The sequence below is a fragment of the Dermacentor albipictus genome, chromosome 1, assembly GCF_038994185.2.
Source record: "Dermacentor albipictus isolate Rhodes 1998 colony chromosome 1, USDA_Dalb.pri_finalv2, whole genome shotgun sequence".
NCBI classification, from domain to species: Eukaryota; Metazoa; Arthropoda; class Arachnida; order Ixodida; family Ixodidae; genus Dermacentor; species Dermacentor albipictus.
The window spans coordinates 392,272,985-392,293,101 of NC_091821.1; the positions used below are offsets into that span (position 1 = coordinate 392,272,985).

Consider the following 20,117-nt stretch of genomic DNA (forward strand, 5'->3'; position numbering starts at 1 on the left):
AGTGCGCTTAGATTAAGTTTCCTACAACTGTGGCGCACAGTAGCGAAATCAAGGCGTTCGCGAAACGCTTGTTTCCTGTTCGTACTCCCGAGAGTGTGCGCTCTGGTCGAAAGCTCGCGCAGCTCCCTCATTTAAGACGGACAGGGTACAGCCGAGAGCGGTGACAAAACTCCGCAAAGAAACGCAGCACCTGGCAGGGCTGTGACGCCTCCTATAGGACCATCTCCTCCTATTTACGCGAGTGTATAGTGAACGAGCAATATCCTTACCTTACTTTTCCCCATTTCCCCTTCTCCACGAAGAAGGCAGCCAAACGGGCTCGACCTTTATTAATCTCTCAGAATTTTTTTTAAAATCTCTCTCGCTCTTTCTCGCGCGCGTAAATGTTGCCGCGGCACACAACGGCTGCAAAGCGCGTAGCAGGCAGCGGAAAGACGATGCCCGAACTCAGGCTACTTACTCTCCTTATAAAATCTTACCTACGAAGACGCTAGTTCACGTAGAAAAAAACAGGCGCCTCTTCCCCACCATCTATAGAATTCGCACCATCTGGGGCACCTGTCGGCGCTAGAACAGCTGCTACGTACAACAAATTCTAAGCATAACTATCCGCGTGAATTCTGAGAAAAGGTGAAACCAAGCACAGCTCCTACATGCCGCCTACACGTGTGAGCGCAGCCACGTGGTTAATTGTGAAAACGCGTTCTGCGAGGTACAGTCAATAAAGACACGTTAAAGGCATGCGCGACGTAATGAGGACGCATCAACATGCACCTTTAATGCAAACAGAAAAAAAAACAAGTAACGAAGACAGCAGACCTGCGTTGTTAAGCACGCCATTGTATTTCGTACGGATCATCAAGCTAACGACGCTCAAGCTATGAAGCAACTCTTGAACATAATTTATTCCTCGACACAACTGGCCACGTATAGGTAACATGCGTCGCTGCGCATGATGAGCAAAGAGGGGAAAAAAAGTGCCTTTCATCCACAGTACGCAAAAGCACATACGAAGGCACGCTCTGGCAGCACCCGTTGGCCAACCTCGTATTCAAAAGGCGTTGCCGACGCCGTCCACGTTACACGCCGGCCGTCAAAACCGAGCGACGGGCGCTTCCCTGCAGTCTCGCGAAACTCGCCATGCAGTGCGTACGCGCGATGCACGAAAGAGCACCACTCGGGAGCACACAACGGACTATAGCGGTGCTGCGCTCATCATTCGATTATATGCGCTGCTCACGCAAGCGCCAACCAGAAGGGCAAGCATGAGAACGCCCACACTAGTGTTGTGTTGAGAACGGGCCCAGCAAGGGAAGAAGCTAGAATTCACATTTCTTTTTTTCCTTTTCTCTCTTTCTTTTCTTTGGTGTGCAAGGAAAAAGAAAAGGCGTCCTGCAGTGCCTGAAAGCGAAGATGCAGATATTGTGCATTGGGGCCCACGGTTGGAGAAAAGGTTCATGGGACAAGCAGCTCTCCCGAACAAAAAAAAAAAAAAAATACCGTAAACCTCATTCGTAAGTAAGCAGCTCAGAACTGCAGCCATATTCTCAGTTTCTCTGCACCGTATAATGTTACCTTAACAAACCAAACCCTTACTACAGCAGCACAAATAGCAAAGCAATTGTAAGATAAAGAGTCTCCTCGTCAGACGCCACAGCACCATCAATTTGTGGCGCCTGCCACTCTGCAGAGCACGTTTAGACAGACAAAGGAGGCGCAGTGAAGAACAAAAGATCTTACGCTAGAATTGCTAGTATCAGGTGTCTGCTAATCAAGAAACCGCTGATGATGTACCCTTACCGAAAGCTGCTGGCCAAGGGGAAACAGTATTGACGAACGAAAAGCTATGCGAATTCGGCCCCAAGATTGTGAGAATACACATTCGGCACACGGCGCGATTATGAGCTCCATTTGCAAAAGATAACGAGCAACACAAACCTGAAAACGCGTGCACAAGTGTGCTCCCATATTTGTTCTACACTGGCGCGAATAAAACGCGACAAAAGTAACCTAAATACGCAAACGACGAAGAGGCACTTGCGTGTCTCTTTGCGTCTGTGCTGCTTACTCATGAAAGAGGTTGACCATATTTTCTTTCTTCGGAACAGTTTATCCAGTTGTTTGTCCTCTTATCTTTGCGCCCGTTTATCACCAAAGGAAGTGCGGAGCCTCAACTACGCCGACATCGAACATTTGTATGCACCCAGAGATTCGCGGAACTTAATCACTTTGACGTGACAGAGTGACGGTCGCAACGACCAAGCCAGATGAGGACAAATCGATCCCGGGCACCGCCGTCACGTCGTAGAAGTATAGACTGCCACAGCCGTCACAATCGCCCCAACGCTCTGTGAATAACGCATCAGGCGGTATCCGAACGCGTACCGACACCCAAGCACTTTGTCATGCGCATTCAGTTTCATCCGTGCGAGGCAAACAAACGTGGCTCGTGAGACACAAATAGGGCATAGACCATACGCAATCCGCGACTCCTCGCTGGCAATGGAAACGAGGGAACGTATTTAGTGTTTAAAATATGCAGCTCGATCTATAGGAGCAGCACGCCTACAACTGCTCAAGTTTATGCCGTGCAGATCACTTCCACTCAATGAATCGTCTCTAGCGAAGGGAACAGACCAGGCTGACGCGAGTGGTTACAAATCGTCCCACCCGCACTCTACGTCATCTGGCATAACGTTTTGCACATAGAGATTACGTACGCTCTTTTTTTTTTTCATGGGATTGAGTAGTCTGAAAAGGAGTCAAAAATACAGAAAAAAAACACCTTAGATCCGGTAAACGGAGTAGGGCTTGCACCAGGAGCTGTGCTCACGAACTCTCCCACCGCACCAACGAGTGGGCGCTTACAAAGATAGGAAACACGGGTAACTTCATCCTTGCATACGACGACCAGTACGTTTCGGAGCGTCTTTTCAAGGAAGAAGTAATTTATGGCACCCAACAACGATTTGCACAAGGTTCGCGGCAATAAATCACAGTGCACCGCGACGCAGGCTCTTCTCGCCGCAGCAACAACAAGGACAGAGGAAACAAAATCACCATGAACAAGAAGAAGACGACGAGAAGCCCACGTGCGCGAGGGCTGGAGCATTTGTTTAACCAGAAGACACTCGCGTTAAATCACCGTATATGAAGCAGGCGCCTGCAAGAACGCGTGCGCAAAAAAAAAAAAAAACTCCCTCGATTTACGCATACTTCTAAACAGGTGAGCTAGCACACAACACGCATCAAGCGGACTCCTCTCCTGGCGCAATTCTTCCCGACACAGAATCCAAAGCTCTCCCCTCGCGCCCGCGGTGCAGCCGTGGTTTGAAAAAAGTTCTGCGCTCCCTCCATCGCGGACGGTGGACCGTCCGAAGTCGTTTCATCTCTCTAGCACTCCGTCCCTTATCGAACGATTGCACCGTCGCCGCGAATGATTGCATGCGAGCCGGCGGAGCCATATATATACACTAATAGGTAGCATATGCAGAGACACTACTAATGGATCCACGGTGACGCCACTTGTATGTACGTTGGCTTCGCTCCGGAAAGAAAAACTGCAGCACTCTAGCGACAAAAAAAAATGAAAATCTTCCTAAACTCACATCATTAAAGACTGGTGGCTCCCGATCCATGACCAGAGAGCGTCAGGAATACCAACGGCCCGGCGACCGTTCGCGCAACGTCTGAGAAATTTTTTGAAGCGGACAGTTCGTTACGCTCGGGCACGCGGACCAGCCATTGGATCCGGCGTCTAAGCGTTACCACTACTTACAGGAGAGCCGAAATTCACACCGGAATTGCACTCACTTCGGATTCAACTGCAGGGGCAAACAGGAGTTCGATTCCCAGATGACGCGAGTCGAATTCTGACGGGTTGCGTTAGAAAGGCGCAAGCGTAATTAGATATTTGGGACCGTTAAGCACCCCAGGCGCCTCCTCCCTCTCGCTCCTTCGCTTGCTCGCACGCGCACACAAACGCGCGCACAAACACACACACACACACACACACACACACACACACACACACACACACACACACACACACACAGAGAGAGAGAGAGAGAGAGAGATGCATTCATCCTTATTTTTGGCGCCACTCATCGCCATAACATATGGACTAGCAATTACCATGCCAGCAATAGTAATCGGACACCCTTCCAGTCGGCGGGCAAAAGGTAGGAAAGGTCCAGAAGATTTAAAAAAATATAACGTAAGATGAAACAGGATAGAATAGCTAACACGAACTTCCAGTCAAACTATACAATCTGTTTTTACAGCGCGAAACACAGATACAAGCGCCGTACAAAAGAATGTATAGTGCACAAGCGTAAGACGCACAAATGCAGCAAAAAAAAAGTAATGTACAACCACACCAACTTGCCCAGTAACGAGTCGCTTTGACTCAAAGTTCAGCGCTGCTTAAACCAGGAGAGCGTGAAAGTAGAATGGATGCCAACGAGTATACTCGACAACAATGCACAAACCCCGACTACACTCGCGAAGTTGCTACTACTAGAGCATCCAAAATAATATCAACGCCATCCAAGACCTCTCGCAGTCAGAATGCCCTTTTCTGAAGGCGCAGGGTTGGGAGTCTGTCACAGCGTAATGCGCACTGAAAAAAAAATTAAAAATCCGCCCACAACACCATCGTAGCTCGGCACGCGGCAACAGGAAACCTTTATGCGACCCGCGTAAAGCCCTATGTCACAAATACGATAGCAACATTTCTACCAGTCGCTCTTTCGATGGCGCCAACAGACATGAGAGCGAAAACTGTAAAGACAAGGCAGTATCAAAGGCGAGCACTCGAGCTACTTTCCGCAAAAGCCATTCTCGGTAAACATGTCACCTACGAAAAGACACTCCGCATCGCAGGAGGCCACTTGGCCTCATGTAAACTCGCCAGACGAAAATTTTTCTTTACAAAAAAAAAAAGAAGGCAAGGTGATTTCAGAGAGCCCGGATATTCATGGACCCACAGACCGCGCGACTTTGTGTATCGATCGAAAGCGTCACCACCAACGTATTCATGAGGGCAAGCGCCGTCCCGCTCGTGTTGTATGTAATAAAAAGCTGTACTACGCAGGGCGCATTCTAACTGCTGGATGAAAAGTTTCAAAATGAGCCATAAGTCGCGCTTTAGACTGCGATATCGAAGGCGCGGTTTCGCAAAGGAAATCAAGAGAGAATTCCTGGCGAGACAACGAGCACCACGTGCACTGCAGGCACGCATACACACGAGTCATTAAAGTTCGTTTTACAGTGAACGCCTTATCACATAACAGCATACATACTTTCGCAACAGAAAAAGAAAACAAAAAATAACAATAAAACTGAGCGATCAAAGATATACCAATGATATGCAATATGAAAATGAAAAAAAAAAACAAAGAACAAGTCGTAGACCTTTTCACCATTACAATATGTGAAGAGCACGTGGAGCCAACGTTTCCATGGTATACCCAGTTTTATGCGTTGACACAGAGAGTTTTCAGTTATTGTGGCATATAGGGAAATCCGTGTGGTAACACTGCCTATACGAATTCCCTGACGGGTGCTGTCAAACTATGGGAGTGTCGAGATATATGAATGTTTGGGCTTGTCCTGAAAGTGGCTAGCATTAAAACACGGTCATAATTGCACAAGTATACATATTACGCCGAATAATATCTTCGTAAAAGCTCCTGGGTTCTGCCGTGATGCACAGTGCATAATGTTTACTCGCAAGAACTGTAAGTAAGCTTGCAAAACGGAAGCACAGCGACTGAAAACGACGCACGGCGACCTCAGCCACGCCACGGTATAGCCATCATACAAACAATGTATAACACAGTTAACAACCACACTAATATGAGGTTTGACAACTACGTGCAATTTAATAAATCGCGACTGACCAGAGGTAAGCACAATCAAACAATATTATTGCCGCGTGCTAGAACAAACGCATATCTTTCTTCCTTCCTGCCCAAGACAATTCGCGAATGGAACGCTCTTCCGCAAAGCGTGGTCAACTCAGCCACTCCAGATTCCTTCTTATCTGCAGTACAGACGTGCTTGTAATGTCATGCATTCATTGTATCTTTTGCTAGCTACATATTCTGATGTCTCTTTTATTACGCCTTTCGTATTGGCAGCAATGCGACGGCATCATCGTATTTCTTTTATGCAAATAAGCATATGTTTGCCTATAAATAAGTATGCAAATAAGCATATGTTTGCCTTGCCTATAAGGCTGTCTTTTTACTTATTTTTTCTATCCCCTTGAGGAAAAAGTTTGAAATCACGTGATGTTTGTACCACTCCTGCCTGGGCTTCCAAATGGAAGCCGGCAGTATTGTGAAATAAATAAATAATGCAGTGGCTACGGCTTTGCTCTGCTCAGCTCGAGGTCGCGGGCTCGATTCCGACCGCGGCATCCGCATTCTGGGTGGGTCGGAATGCAAAAACGCTCGTGTACTGCGCGTTGGGTGCTCGTTAAAGAACCCCAAATAACGAAACTTAATTTCTTTTTCTTTTTTTTCTTTACCGACTGCCGTTCTTCCTCCAACTTTACCAGTCCGCCAGTACAATCGTCGTGTTCGATGTAATTGTATACCCTAGACGGGTGCTTATATGTTACATTGAGAAGCGTTCTTGCAAAACTCGGGGGGAAAACGCCGAGCTGATATGTGCGCTGCAGGCGACACCAGTGACTTGGAAAGCGAGAACTGTGACATCGTCTCGAATGGAGGGACGGCTTGGCCGCTCAGGAAAGATAGGGTAGCCGGCTTTCGTTTCGTTCAGCTGTTTGAGCGGCGTATATGAGTGAAATATTCTGCGGAAACGATCGTCACGGGGTGATGCACAACTGCTTTATTTGTTTGTTTGTTTGTTTGTTTGTTCCTTTCTTTCTTTCTTTCTTTCTTTCTTTCTTTCTTTCTTTCTTTCTTTCTTTCTTTCTTGTGCTTTGACGTGATGAGGCGCCATTCTATAGCTTTCACTGTAAAAAGATTCTAACGCGTTGTGGTTCAACACAGCGACGCAAGATGTCGCCACCAGGTTTGCTGCTCTCATCTACGTCCGGCATTTCGGGAACAGTCCATCTTGTACCGTAATTCTAAAGCTCCCTACTTAGGGACTAGCTTTTACAATAAATGATATAGCCCCAAGCGCGAGCCTGCTAGCCCAGCGCAAGTTCCTCGGTCAACATAAGCGTATAAGGCTAACCTTGTTATATGCCGCTAACCCACGTCAACAACAACAAAAAAAAACTGGGATTTTACGTGCCAAAACCAGTTTTTGATTATGAGGTACGCCGTAGTGGAGGGCTCCGGAAATTTCGACCACCGGGGTTTCTTTAACGTGCACCTAAATATAAGTAAGCGGGTGTTTTCGCCCCCATCGAAATGCGGCCGCCGTGGCCGGGATTCGATCCCGCGACCTCGTGCTCAGCAGCCTAACACCACAGCCATTGAGCAACCACGGCGGGTCCACGTCAACAAAGCCTACAATTAAGTTTGCGCATTTGATTTCGGACAAAATTATTGCAGCATTCTTAAAGATGCCCTGAAACACTTTTCTAACGAATCATAGAATCACCTCGCTCTTAGAAGGACGTCGTCTCATAAAGCTCATACTGTATATATTTTTTTTTCGAATCTTTCAACTATAAGTAAAGCTACCGCACCGATACCCGGCTTTTCCTCACTTTTCGTCTCCGCTAGCGCACTGGAAGCTACACAGGGGAGAAGCCAAGGGGGCAAAGACTCGGCCAAAAGTTGAGTGTCGTGGCGGCGAAAGTGCTCGTCGCGGTATAACCCGTAGCGATCGCTGTGGGTTACGCTACGCAGCGCGTCACTGTTATCTCGGAGGCCACGTGGAGCAGACGCAGCTACGCGCAGTGCAAAGATGAAATTATTTTTGTCTTTTTGAGATCGCAGATACATACATGTTTCATTTATTTAATGGAAAATTAGCAATTATACGCTACAGAGAATGGTCTCGCGATAGCGAAATCAGCCAGTAGCGTTGGTGGGTCCTGCTTCTTTCGATGACGCTGCATGACGGCATTGCGGAAGCGCTTCGTGCTTTTGACACGAGATTGCGAATTTTCAGCTGCATGCAGTGCAGTAATACTTAGCTCACATGTTCACAACGGCCTCTATACGACAGATAGGCAACGTTTTCTTACTACGTTCAAAAAGTGTTTCGGGGACACTTTAAGATACACGGTGTGCCGCAGTGTGATATACTCGAGAGGAAGGTGCTGTCGTTGACTCCTTTGTCTTCACAAACGAAAACAGACACTACCCTGGTCACAATCACACCAGCGCCGTAAAGCTCCAGATTCGCTTTCACAATAAATTTTCGGCAACTTCGACCACGGACCAGTAACGTTAAATGAGGCCTTCAACTGCTCAAAACTACACTTTGCTACAAGACACCACGAAAATAAAAGAGGTCATCGATGCAGACCCTCTATATTCGTCACAGTTCACCAAGTGTGATGACTTCCATTATTAATAAATGAGGGTATGCTCTACCATTTCGTCACCATCACTAGTGTTGAACGCGGCAAATACAAACCTTACGCAGCGACTGAACGACATAGCGTACAAAAAAAAAATAATTATATCGGGACCATGGATTAGAACAGTTTCCGCACAGGGGCCCGTGACAACATTGCTGGAGTTTTTGAAGACGACTGGGCTCTGCGACCGCTTTTGATTGCGCGATGAACACTGTTGCGTGTTTGCGAACATCGTCTGCGATTCCTTTCCTTCTCCGTATTTATTTTCTTTTCTTCGTTTTTCTTTTCTTCTTTTTTCTGCCCGCTTCCTCCTTCTCCGGTAGTGCTGGGTAGCAAACCAGGCGAAACGTGGTTAACCTCCTAGCGGTATTTCTCTCTCTCTCTCTCTCTCTCTCTCTCTCTCTCTTTGATGACTTAGTCGGTGTTGGGCGACCACCACTACTGAACACAACATAAACCTTTTTTGCAACAATGTCAGCGAAATCCCTCTTACGAAAACGAAATTGTTGCCCGATGCACAACGGGTGTTCGTAGGGCGATGATCACGATGAGCAGGCGAAAACGCCACCTGCTTCACAATAACTTCACTGGCTTCCTAAGACCGCTCACTAAACCAATAACTCCTGTGCCTAGTCCATATTGCCCGCATAACGGTCTTGGGAGTGATACTACCGGCAGCACATTTAACAGTGCATTCTCGAAAGAACGACTCTCGAAATCGAAGGCAACAAGAACGTCCCACAACTGGCGCAACTGGCAAGAAATCTCAGGCCATGCAAACACGTCGCGACTGAGACTAACGCTAAGCGCCTCTGTTGCATACGTGTGCGACGTAAACACGTCGCGACTACCATTCCCGACCCGCAGGCGCGACCTCGTTTCTTCTAGGGCTCCGCTACAGGGGAAACGTGCTCAGCTTCCGAGAGCGAAAGCGCAAGTTTATGTTCACGCTGCAGAAGGACACATAGTTCGCGAGGGGTTATAAAATTCACTACCATAAAAAAAAAGTACTACAGGAAAAGTAATCTCCCACTCTGGTTATGGCGGCTTTCGTAGCTCAATCGGCGCACGCACGAAGAAGCTCGCACGAGACCTCGCACGTTCGTGTCCGCAAGTAAAAGGCGCACGCGAATGCCGCAGACTTTCTCGCCTCGATGCAATACAATACGAACGAGTAGGCCCATCGACAGCCAATCGGGAGAACTCGTCGGCACCCATTCCGAACCAACAGCCGTTCCCATCCTCCGCAGTAAGCTCCCGCCCACCCTCCCCCTCTTCAAGGCCCAACTGCACCGACGCAATCCCATCTCATCGCACCGCGTAAGCACATAACGGAGCCACAGCACACACACACAAAAAAAGAGAGAGAGAGAGAGCCTACCTTCTTCGCGCGCAGTAATTGGCCAGTCCCACGAGACACCATAACCCGCCCACCAAGATCCAAACTCGCCACGGAACACGTAGGGAGGAGGTAGGGTGATGAGGCAACGAAGAAGCTAGTCGGGTGGGCAAGCGATTCGCTGAAACTCCATTCCCTCAACGGGGCATTACAGAGCCAAATGCCCCATGCCTCTCTCTCTCTCTCTCCCCGCGAAAACGACTGGCTCTCTCTCGCTCTCTCTCTTTCGCGTGCGTGCGTGTTTGCGAACCGAGCGGACTCGCATCACAGCATTCTTGGCATGCGCGCTGTACGTATGCCACTGAGTATGCGGACGCGCGACACGCTTGTGGCTGACAACTGAATCCCTGGGGGGCAAGGCCGTTAACGCGGGCACACCCGCCGCTATACCCGCATCCTTCCTTTTATGTTTGTTCCCTCCTGCGGCCGGAAAATTCCAGTCATGTGAACGCGGACCCGCTGCGCAACGTTTTGCGTACGATAGTATCTCAGAAAACATAAACATCTTTTTGCGTGCGTGCGTGCGTGCGTGCGTGAGAGAGAGAGAGAGAGAGAGATTTATATAGCCGTCCATTATTTTTCTCACTGACATGTCCCTTCCGTTGAACGAAATATCGCGCCTATATTTGCATGACCCAAGGCGGCACACTGTTCAGACGCGCCAAGATGAAGCAGCGAGTCCAAAATATTCGAAGATGTTTACCATGCCATTATCTATGTATACCACGTATGCCATGTATACCGTGCCACAAGTCCAGCGCCGATGGCGCCTTCACAACTCAAGCAAGGATAGTAGGAGTCGATCTACAGCACCTTAGAATCCCTCGTTGTTGCAAAGGGTAAAATCGAGGTAAAGCCCGAATCCTCGAGCCATTTTGGTTCGCATCAAATAACGGTCGCGTCTGTAGACAATGACAGTGTTTTTTTCCAACTCTGATTCAACCCAAATTCGGAGTAAATTTCGAAAGCTGTACCAAGCTCACAACAGGCGAATACTACAATGAGCCTTCCACTCGTCTCGCATTACCTATATCACGAAGCTTCAGATATATGAAACCGCAGGCACAAAGGTCAATGTCGACTGATTTATTCCTACACCCACACTCTCAATTTTTGGTCGGCAAGGCACTGCTTATCACCCGAACGAAATATGTTATCACGGATTTCCCGCTACTCCCGCGCGATCCTCTTTCCCCATTCCATTCCGATCTTTCCGATCCTCTTTCATCACGTTGAATCTTCATCTGTTTTCGAATACGATGCTCCTTGATGCTTAGAGAGTTTCAGATTGTCCAAATACGCATTACCTTTCACTGAATAAGGAGCTAATTCACGGAATCAAGTTACAATATTAAATTAGTTAGGACACTCCGAGGATTTTCAGTATCTTCATTCGTGGGGTTTCGGGGCCTGCAATATTCATTTACAAAAGAAATAATAATAAGATTAATAATAACAGTCGGAAATGTCGTGTCAAATGTCACGTTATGTCAATGTCATGCCATGTCGCATCATGAAAATGTCAAATGTCCCAGAGATAAACCGAGGTTCCTTCAAGCAATTGACGTTTTTTAGTGTCGGCCTAGTATGGTATAGTACAGTGATCTGCGCGTTTCTATTTTCCACTTACGATGCTTCATCATCGCTAGAATTTTCCAGCAGCATTGGCATGACTGTTTCTCTGGTTTGTCAGTATTATTAGGGTTTTCTTTCCTTATTTTTTCCCCCCTTTTGCTTAATCCTGGCTAAACAGTACAAGAATTCCTTCAAACGCCGTGCGCGTGTGCGTATGAAGTGCTCCGTAAGGAGAAGAATGAGATAACGCCGCCTTGCAGCGCCGCGGGCCGAAGCAAATGTCGCGACGTTGAGACGTGATCTCGAGCGCGGACACCTACGCCCCCGCGAGAAGTAAAGTGCAACATTCAAAAGCGCGCCACCGTGAACCGATTATTAGCACCGGAACGTCCTGGCCCAAATGTGTTGAGTCGGCTCATAGCGAATGTCCGCCAAATCATTTCACACGCACGGTATATGGTACGGGAAACACTACTTGCTGATCGAGTACTTAGCACGAGGCAGAAATATTTGTGTGCGCACGAGCAAACAAGAACGGCTGTCCGTCGCCTCTGCGCGCGTTGTGTTCGTCCTCACGCAATTAACAATTTGTAAGTGCTATACATTTTCTTCATGAGAAGCATTGTCTGCCCCATTCTAGGCGCTTTGCGGCTAGTAGGTAGGTAGGTTCCTGTTTCGCCTCGCTTTAATGAATGAATGAATAAACTCGAACGAAACCCGATTTTAAGAAGTTCCCGATCTAACGAAGAAACTCTCATTCCCCGTCAGATACACATAAGGCTCAATATTGTCATCAACCCGAATTGACTAAACTAACTTTGCCACCCAGCCCGATTTAACGAAGTTTTTAACGAGGTGCGCCTAGCGCGTAGTGATCGGCAAGCTGCTGCTTAACTTGGAGCTGAAGCGGGAGATTAAGATCGACGTTTCTATATGGCGATCAAAATAGTGGCAGCATCGTGGATGCTAACAACGCACTCAACGATCGTCAACTGCTTCACACATGCCTGATTCGAAGAAACAACTGCCGAAGCTGATGCGTCGGGCTCTGGGAATCTCCAACAGGATCACGAGGAGACAGCGTCCGGTTCCTGAGAAGAGCTTCGCCAGCTGGATCGAGGAGGTTGCAGACTTGAGCCTGGAAAACTGTCTTTGTGCCGATGCCGACGCAGACGAGGCCACAACGGAGGCCTCAGATAACGAAGGTGTCCCCGTGCTCGTCACCGTTGCACCACAGCAGTCGGAAAATGTGGACGACGCGGAAGACCCCGAGGCTCCTGTACATGCCCATTCCAAGCTAGGTGATCTCTTGAGGCGGTTTACGAGGCAACGAAAACGCATAGCAAGCGCCTCTGAGCAATGAGAAGTGTGTACGCCCAGCGTTGGAGAAGCGCACGCAGGCTAAAATCATTAGTATTTTCACTGCAAAATACCAAATTCGCAGTTCTCTACAGGACGCCGAGGTGTGTTATGCGTTCTTTTTTTTTTCTTTTCACACAAAAGTAATTCGGGCCGCCCTCGCGGATTTTTCACACGCGCAGGCGTCGGTTATCGGCACGTCGCGGTAGCCTTTGGGTGTCGCTATAAAGTACACTCCAACTAATAATTTCACACAGGGTTCCGACGTACGTTACAGGGTTGCGAGGCACACGAGGCAACCGAAAACGCATAGCAAGCGCCTGTGGGCAATGAGAAGTGTGTACGCCCAGCGTTGGAGAAGCGCATGCAGGCTAAAATCATTAGTATTTTCACTGCAAAATACCAAATTCGCAGTTCTCTACAGGACGCCGAGGTGTGTTATGCGTTCTTTTACATTTTTTTTCTTTTCACACAAAAGTAATTCGGGCCGCCCTCGCAGATTTTTCACACGCGCAGGCGTCGGTTATCGGCACGTCGCGGTAGCCTTTGGGTGTCGCTATAAAGTACACTCCAACTAATAATTTCACACAGGGTTCCGACGTACGTTACAGGGTTGCGAAAATTCTCAAACACAAAGGGCTCCTAACGCCGTAACTTGGGAAAACACGCTTGCAACAGCAGCAACTGCGTCCAGCTAGACCCACGCGAGTAAGGAGTTACAACGAACCTCGACCATCTATCTGCTTGGTTAAAGCGCACTTGCGTGCACTACAGGCAAACTCGCATCGCGGCTTCTAAACCACAACCGCTGTCGGCAAACCCACTGCTACAAAAACAATTAAAATATGTCGCGCAAAACAATAAATACAACAACAAAAAAAACCAGCATGGATGCTGGAATTTAATAAACTTCCGTCGCCTTTCTGTTCAAAGGGGTCAGTTATATACGCACGGAATGCCCAATAAATGCCGCCCGAGCTAAAGTCGAGACTATATAACGTATAGGCGTCAGAACACGAACGCGCACAAAATCCCGACCGCACGCTTTCTCCATGTCCTGTACTGCCACTCTCGAAACATTTCGAAACGCCCTACATGAGCTAAAAGTGTCTAACTCTGAAAGCCTCAAAGCTGGCTTGTGTCCTCTGCTCAATCTGCCCACAATTCGCCATAATTCGGTAACATTTCGTCTTTCCCTTCCCCCCTCCCTCTGTTTTCCTTTATTTTATTTCTTTCTGTCATTGGCACACTGCAGTGTACTCCATGCAGAGGGAAAAACGAACCGGTTTTGTCGATACCATCAAACAAAGAGCGCGCACGGGGCGGCCAATCCCCCCGTGAAGCAATACAATCATTTCGCGGAATGGAAACCTGACCGCGAAAACGACAACGCGCTTGCGGACGAAGGGATTACGCCAAAAATGACTCGAGCCAACAGCGGCGGAAATCATTCCACCTAGCTGTTGTAACCGGGAACGGGGAGGGGGGTGGGCTACGTTGCATTAATTTTAATCAACCTCGGAAAGGGAACAAAAAAATAACAATAAAATAAACAAAAATACGGAAAACACTCCCTCACAAAGAACGACAGAACGGCGTAATAATGCCAGAGAGACAAAGAAGAAAAAAAGCAAAGGTAGTTTGCCCCGGTGGCCGAAGCAGTGAGTGGGATAGCAAAGTTTAGGGTTGCGCTTGGACATCTCGCACAGTGTTGTTAAAAATTTGGAGGACGCTTAGGCTTCGCCTTTAAGAGTGAAACGCGACAGCATTCTAAGATCCCCGACTGCTTCTCACGCTACCCGGCAACTGGAGCGTATGTAACCGTAATGTTTACCGGGAAACGCTGGCGGCGAACGCTATGCACGAAGGCGGACTTTGTGGCAGAAACGGCGCCTGTTGCGTGGGCCGCGATGCGACGGAGGCGAGCGCCAGCTGGAGGTATTGCAAGGAACCGGGGGCGCCGCTCCGTGGCCCCCGAGACACCCGCGCGCCGGCGCGCATAATGGCGGACGCCGCGGCTGGTTTATGAACAGTAGAAACACTGGAAAAGGGGTTTCTTTGAGTTTTCGCATAACATAATTATGTTTTCTCGTATAGTCAAATTACAATCCAAGAGCTATCATATCTGTAGATTGTGTGGAAGTCATAGTTTACGATTTTTCCACGTATTTAAGCTTGAAAAATTCAATTTCAGTAAATTTCTTGCGTCACATGGAGGGCCTCATGGGCATGGGTGGTTCGAAAATATTTTCGCCAAAACGACGTCCGATGCCGACACCGTATTTTCTGCGACACGGGCTAACCGGTGTGTACAATGCTTCGTTTTTTTGTATAGGTTGTCGTTCTGGTGGAATTGTGCCGTGATTGTGACTCAGTGTTCGTATCGTCTCTTGTAAAAATAAACTTTTTCTAAACACACAACCGGTGCGAGGCAGTTGCCGCGGGACATCGTCACCGCGGTCAGTTTTCACTTCTGGAGAGGCTCTACTTTGAGCTGCTGTCGTTTCTGTCAGAGTTCTTCTTTCTTGGGGATGAGGATATCCTTCGACAGTGGTCAAGCCGTTTCCTGTCAGTGGCCGATGGACGCGTGTGGCTTAATTTTCGACAAGCCTAGTTCTTGTAGCCAGGCCGTCAGAAGTATTCACTGAATATACATCTATGTAGGCGCCCGTGATTTCCTTGTGCTGTCGTATGCATGGTCATCTTTGTACATAAACATCTCGTAGCATCGCTACAAAACTAAGTCACATCATCATTGTACATAACCACTGTGTACACTGTATATATTGAACATCATTTTGTGTAATGTCACAATTATTCTATGTGTAGCTGTGCGTTTCCGTGGGTCTATGTGGTTATTTGTTAGTGAGTGTGGGCTCGGACACTTCTTTCAAAACGTGCCATGTATACAATGCTTCGTACTTAGTATATGTTATCGTCCTGGTAGAATTGTCCCGTCATTGTGACTCGGTGTTCGTATCGTGTTTTGTTGAAATAAACTTTTTCTAAAACCTTAACGCTATCGAGTTAGTGTGAGTGTGAGTGTGAGTGTGTGTGTGTGTGTGTGTGTGTGAGTGTGAGTGTGAGTGTGAGTGTGTGTGTGTGTGGGGGGGGGGGGTGCGTGCGCGCGCGCGCGCGCGCGCCAAAGCTTCTGGCACCCTTAAAAGCGCTGAAACGCAGTGTAGGGACTGTAATGACACTGCACATGCGCCACTACGCTGCCCCCTCACCCACCCCAAGGAGCCACGCCAGAAAAATTACATCCCTATCAGATTTGAGCACTGATATTGTTTCGCACTTTTATTATTTAATAGTCTGAGAACATTTAAGATAGAAGGCTCGCGCTGCAAATGTTATGTTTCCATGATATTTGTTTGTGGGCTGCCATTCTCGAAATTCTGATGAATAATTTCGGTCAAGAACGTGAGACTCGGTATGAACAACTTCAGTGAGTCAATACTGTAGCAATATACCCTGTATATACGGCATGGATAGGCAAATGGAATACATATACCTAAATATATGCAGAGCCCTGCCACGACACCGGCGGCGACGAAGACGGCGAAAATTCGCTTGGAGTGTCCATATAATAGCTGCCGCAATAAAATAAAGCGAGGAAAAAACAATGGAATCCACGAAAACGTAGCAGAACTCTCAAAAAGGGAACCGGCAAAGTTTTTCGGCCAAGTATAAGCTTCGCCGTTGATGAAAATTTCGCCCTGAACTCGGGTCGATATCGAACCATGAACGACCGCGTGAGCGGCCAAAACAATAAAACTGGCCGCGTGGTTCTCACAGGATGCCACTCTCGGGCCATAACAAGTATTTCAGTTAGAGAAATCAGTCGGATATACACATCTTTTAAAGCATACCGCTGTGGCAAGTTTGTCTAGCATAAACAAGACCTCTCCCACCCAAGTTTATTGCCGCAAAGCTCTATCGGTTAACATAACAAAACATCGGCTCCACAAATAGGCGTGACGGGTCATTTAGCGTCGTCCCGTCCATGAGCCGAGCGTCGCATTTTTCGATCCCAAACCAGAGATCGGCCCGTCCGATCTAACTCCGAAGCAATTTGTACTGGTCCATCGCTCTATACTCAGGCACCCATTTTATTTAAAAAAAAGAAAGAAGAAGAAGAAGCTGTGTCCGCGAACACATCCGTACTATATAGGGTGTCCCCAAGCTGCCGAATAAATGGCCGCCGCTCGCTATCCCGCACGGATGGATGCCACGCCTGACGCATCGCAACGCCCCAATCTCTCCGGATGACATCCGACTTTCCACAGACGGCTTCCCAAACTCACTCAAAGCGCACACAGATAAGCGAACTCACATTAGGAGCACTATTTCCCCCCCTCCCTCCCTCCCTCTGCGAGGAACACGACGAGTCTAGAAGTAACTACTGAGACAGGCTGTCCGCGGGCCCAAACGCGGTGGAACCGTGCTTCGCCAGTGCAAACTTCGAAACGGACGAAGAAGAAGAAGAGGAGGACAAAATGAAGACCGCCAGGCGAGGTCGTGACGAAATATCCTGCGGGGCATTGACTATGAGAAGCGTATACAGAGAAGCCATAAGTGAAGAGTTCTATTCTTTTTTTTTTCCCCGCCGTCATTAGCGTAGGACAAACGAACGCCGCCAGATGGGTTTCCCGCGGCGACCACCGCGCACCGATGACAGCAGCTGCGCAGCTTATACGGCGCCCCTGCAGAGCTTCTTTTCTGCCGTTCTCTTTCTCGGGCCGCATTGTTCGCCCACGTAAACGGCTCCTTAATACTGCTTGTCGGCGGAACTCGCCAGGGGGGAGGGGGTCGCGGACGTTGCAAAAGCCGGAGCTCCCCAATGCACTGCCGTCCTTTGAGCGAAATGCGCAACCCACACCAGAAAGAAAAGAGAAAAAAAAAACTAGAATATTACGACAGGGCGATGTCTCGCTGAATCGTTTGACTGAGCAGTTATCTGCTTCCTGGAATTGGGCCAAGTCGCCGGCGAGAGTCGGGAAGTTGGACGGCTGAATAGAGAGCTGTGCACGGCCGCGAAGGGAGTCAATAAGCTTCGCGTATATAAGTCGAATCGGTTCAGTGCTTCTTGGAGTGCAATATACCTGACCTGCTAGAAAACTTTCTGATTACATATATATGATCAGAAAGTCTTTGCTGCTATTTCTTCTTTTTTTTTAAAGCCAGATAACGGCTGTAAATGCGAAGTCAACAAAACCATTCTTAGCGGTGGACCTTTCTGGACTGGCCCGGCCTCATTTGCCTTTCAAAATGGCTGTTGTGCTTCACAGGTACGCGGCGTATACGAGTAACGAAGTGTGATTCGTTTTCTGTGGAGCAAGGACGAACGCCGTTCGAAATCTACGGGGAAATGCAGCCCACCTATGGGGAAACGTGTTTCACTTTGAGAAGTGTGAGGTGCTGGTGTTGTAAGTTCGCAAAAGGCCGTGAAGACTTGCATGGCAATGAGCGTTCCAGGAGGCCGCGTGGGTGGCTGACTGACAACAAGGCCCAGGGGCACTTCAAATGCAGTGCTGCGATGGGACAAATGTCTGAACCGGTGTGGGGACATGGGGACTATGTGAAAAATTAGCGTAAGGTGCACAGAATAGTACGTATATTTGTTATTACCTTTATGTACCTTATTCTGGCTAATAAAAAATAGGGGCAAGGACTATCTGATGCGCCCTTGTACATATATACAGGGTGTCTTCATTAGCTGCACCAAATTTTTGTAAAGATTGCCTTATGGCTGATAGCAGAATTCTAGCCCTTGATCGAAATTTACATTACTTGATGAGGCAGCCATTACTTCTATGAAAAATCAAAATATTGAATAATTATCTTAATTACACTAATTAATATTTAATTAACTACATTAAGGCACATATTTAAATCTACGATTTATAGCCGCTGAGTGCGCACGGCGTATCCACTTAGAACGAATTCTCTAGACAGCCCCAGTTCCGAGATATTAATTTTTAAAGTTTCCGTCGAAATGCATTGGTGTGCCAGTTACTTTTGTGCTTCAATGCATAAAACAGCTGCTTCTTAAAAAAGTAAATGGAACGCCAATGCATTTCGTCGGACACATCGAAAATTAATATATCGGAACTGGTGCTGTCCAGATGATTCTTTCGAAGTGGATACACCGTGCGAACTCAGCGGCTATAATTCGCAGATTAGAATATGTCGCGTAAAGTATTTAATTAAAATGTTATTTAGCGTAATTATGTGAGTTAATTCAATTGAACATTTGATTTCTCGTAGAAGTAACGGCCGTCTCTCGGGTAATTAAGATCAAGGGCTAGAATGGTACTATCTACTACAGGCAATCTTTACACCCTGCATATGTAAACAGTTTATTTTAGAGGCTTGCCGCAGTCGTTCTTGAAAGCGCCAGTGTAACAACCTACCTATACGGCTATCTAAGCTACGGTGCTGAAATGTTCACATAATGCAAAAAAAAAAATGAGAGGTTTAGCGATTCCTCCGGCGGTTCTTCATTCATTTACTGCGACAGGAGCAAGCTCTCATAGAGAAAACCGACATGTATTATAATACAAGTTCTTCTCTACAATGCGCATAACGTCGATCTCGTTCGCTACACTGCTGCTTGTTGCGGCAACACATGCCAACACGCCACCTATCTCGAATTGCATGCATGGTGGCGAACCGTCGCTCCACGATTCCTCTCGGGTCAAGAGTGTCGCGTTAGCACAACACAGTTACACTCAAGAGTCGTTACGAAAAAAAAAAAAGTACAACAGCTTCGCGCGAAACAGTGCGTGAAGTAGCCAGCAAATATGTGCCGTCCAAAATGAAAAAGGTTTCAGAAATATAAAAGAAACGAAAAGGAAATGAAATAAATAAATAAAGAGAAAGCCATCAAAGGTGAGGAGAACGAATCAGGAGAACAAGCAGAGAATCTAACTTTACAGCAACACTCAGTGCGACTCATTCACGAAGCCGCACGAACGCATGCAATGAGTTCAAAAGCAGAGAAGGATTAGCGAGTTCGGTGAGCGATTTCTGCACAAACGTTGCGCCCCTAGAGAGAGGTGGTAAGGAGGAACGGCAATGGTGGACATTAACTAGAATGTTTGCTCAACCGGGAAAGAAACATGCGGAAAGCGTATCTTTGGCATAATTGAGGGTTCATTCCGACCGATTGTATTCTTTTGTTGTCATCCACTGATTACAACGTACGGGAGTGAAGGTCTGGAACGAGATACCACGTCACGTAAAAGAAACAAACAAATATCG

General features: G+C 47.6%; 1 protein-coding gene across 9 annotated transcripts in view; it reads right to left on the bottom strand.

The window, feature by feature from the left end:
• Positions 1–20,117, bottom strand: part of dlg1 (discs large 1) — a 764,145-nt gene that overhangs the window by 597,005 nt on the left and 147,023 nt on the right. The window contains exon 1 of one of the 9 annotated variants that reach the window (XM_065447303.1): positions 9,900–9,956. The exons of the other annotated variants lie outside the window; for them this stretch is intronic. Within the exon in view, the coding sequence (XP_065303375.1) occupies positions 9,900–9,941 (42 nt within the window). The 5' untranslated portion in view covers positions 9,942–9,956. Of the gene's footprint in view, positions 1–9,899; positions 9,957–20,117 lie in introns of those variants that run through there. 9 annotated transcript variants of the gene reach the window in all.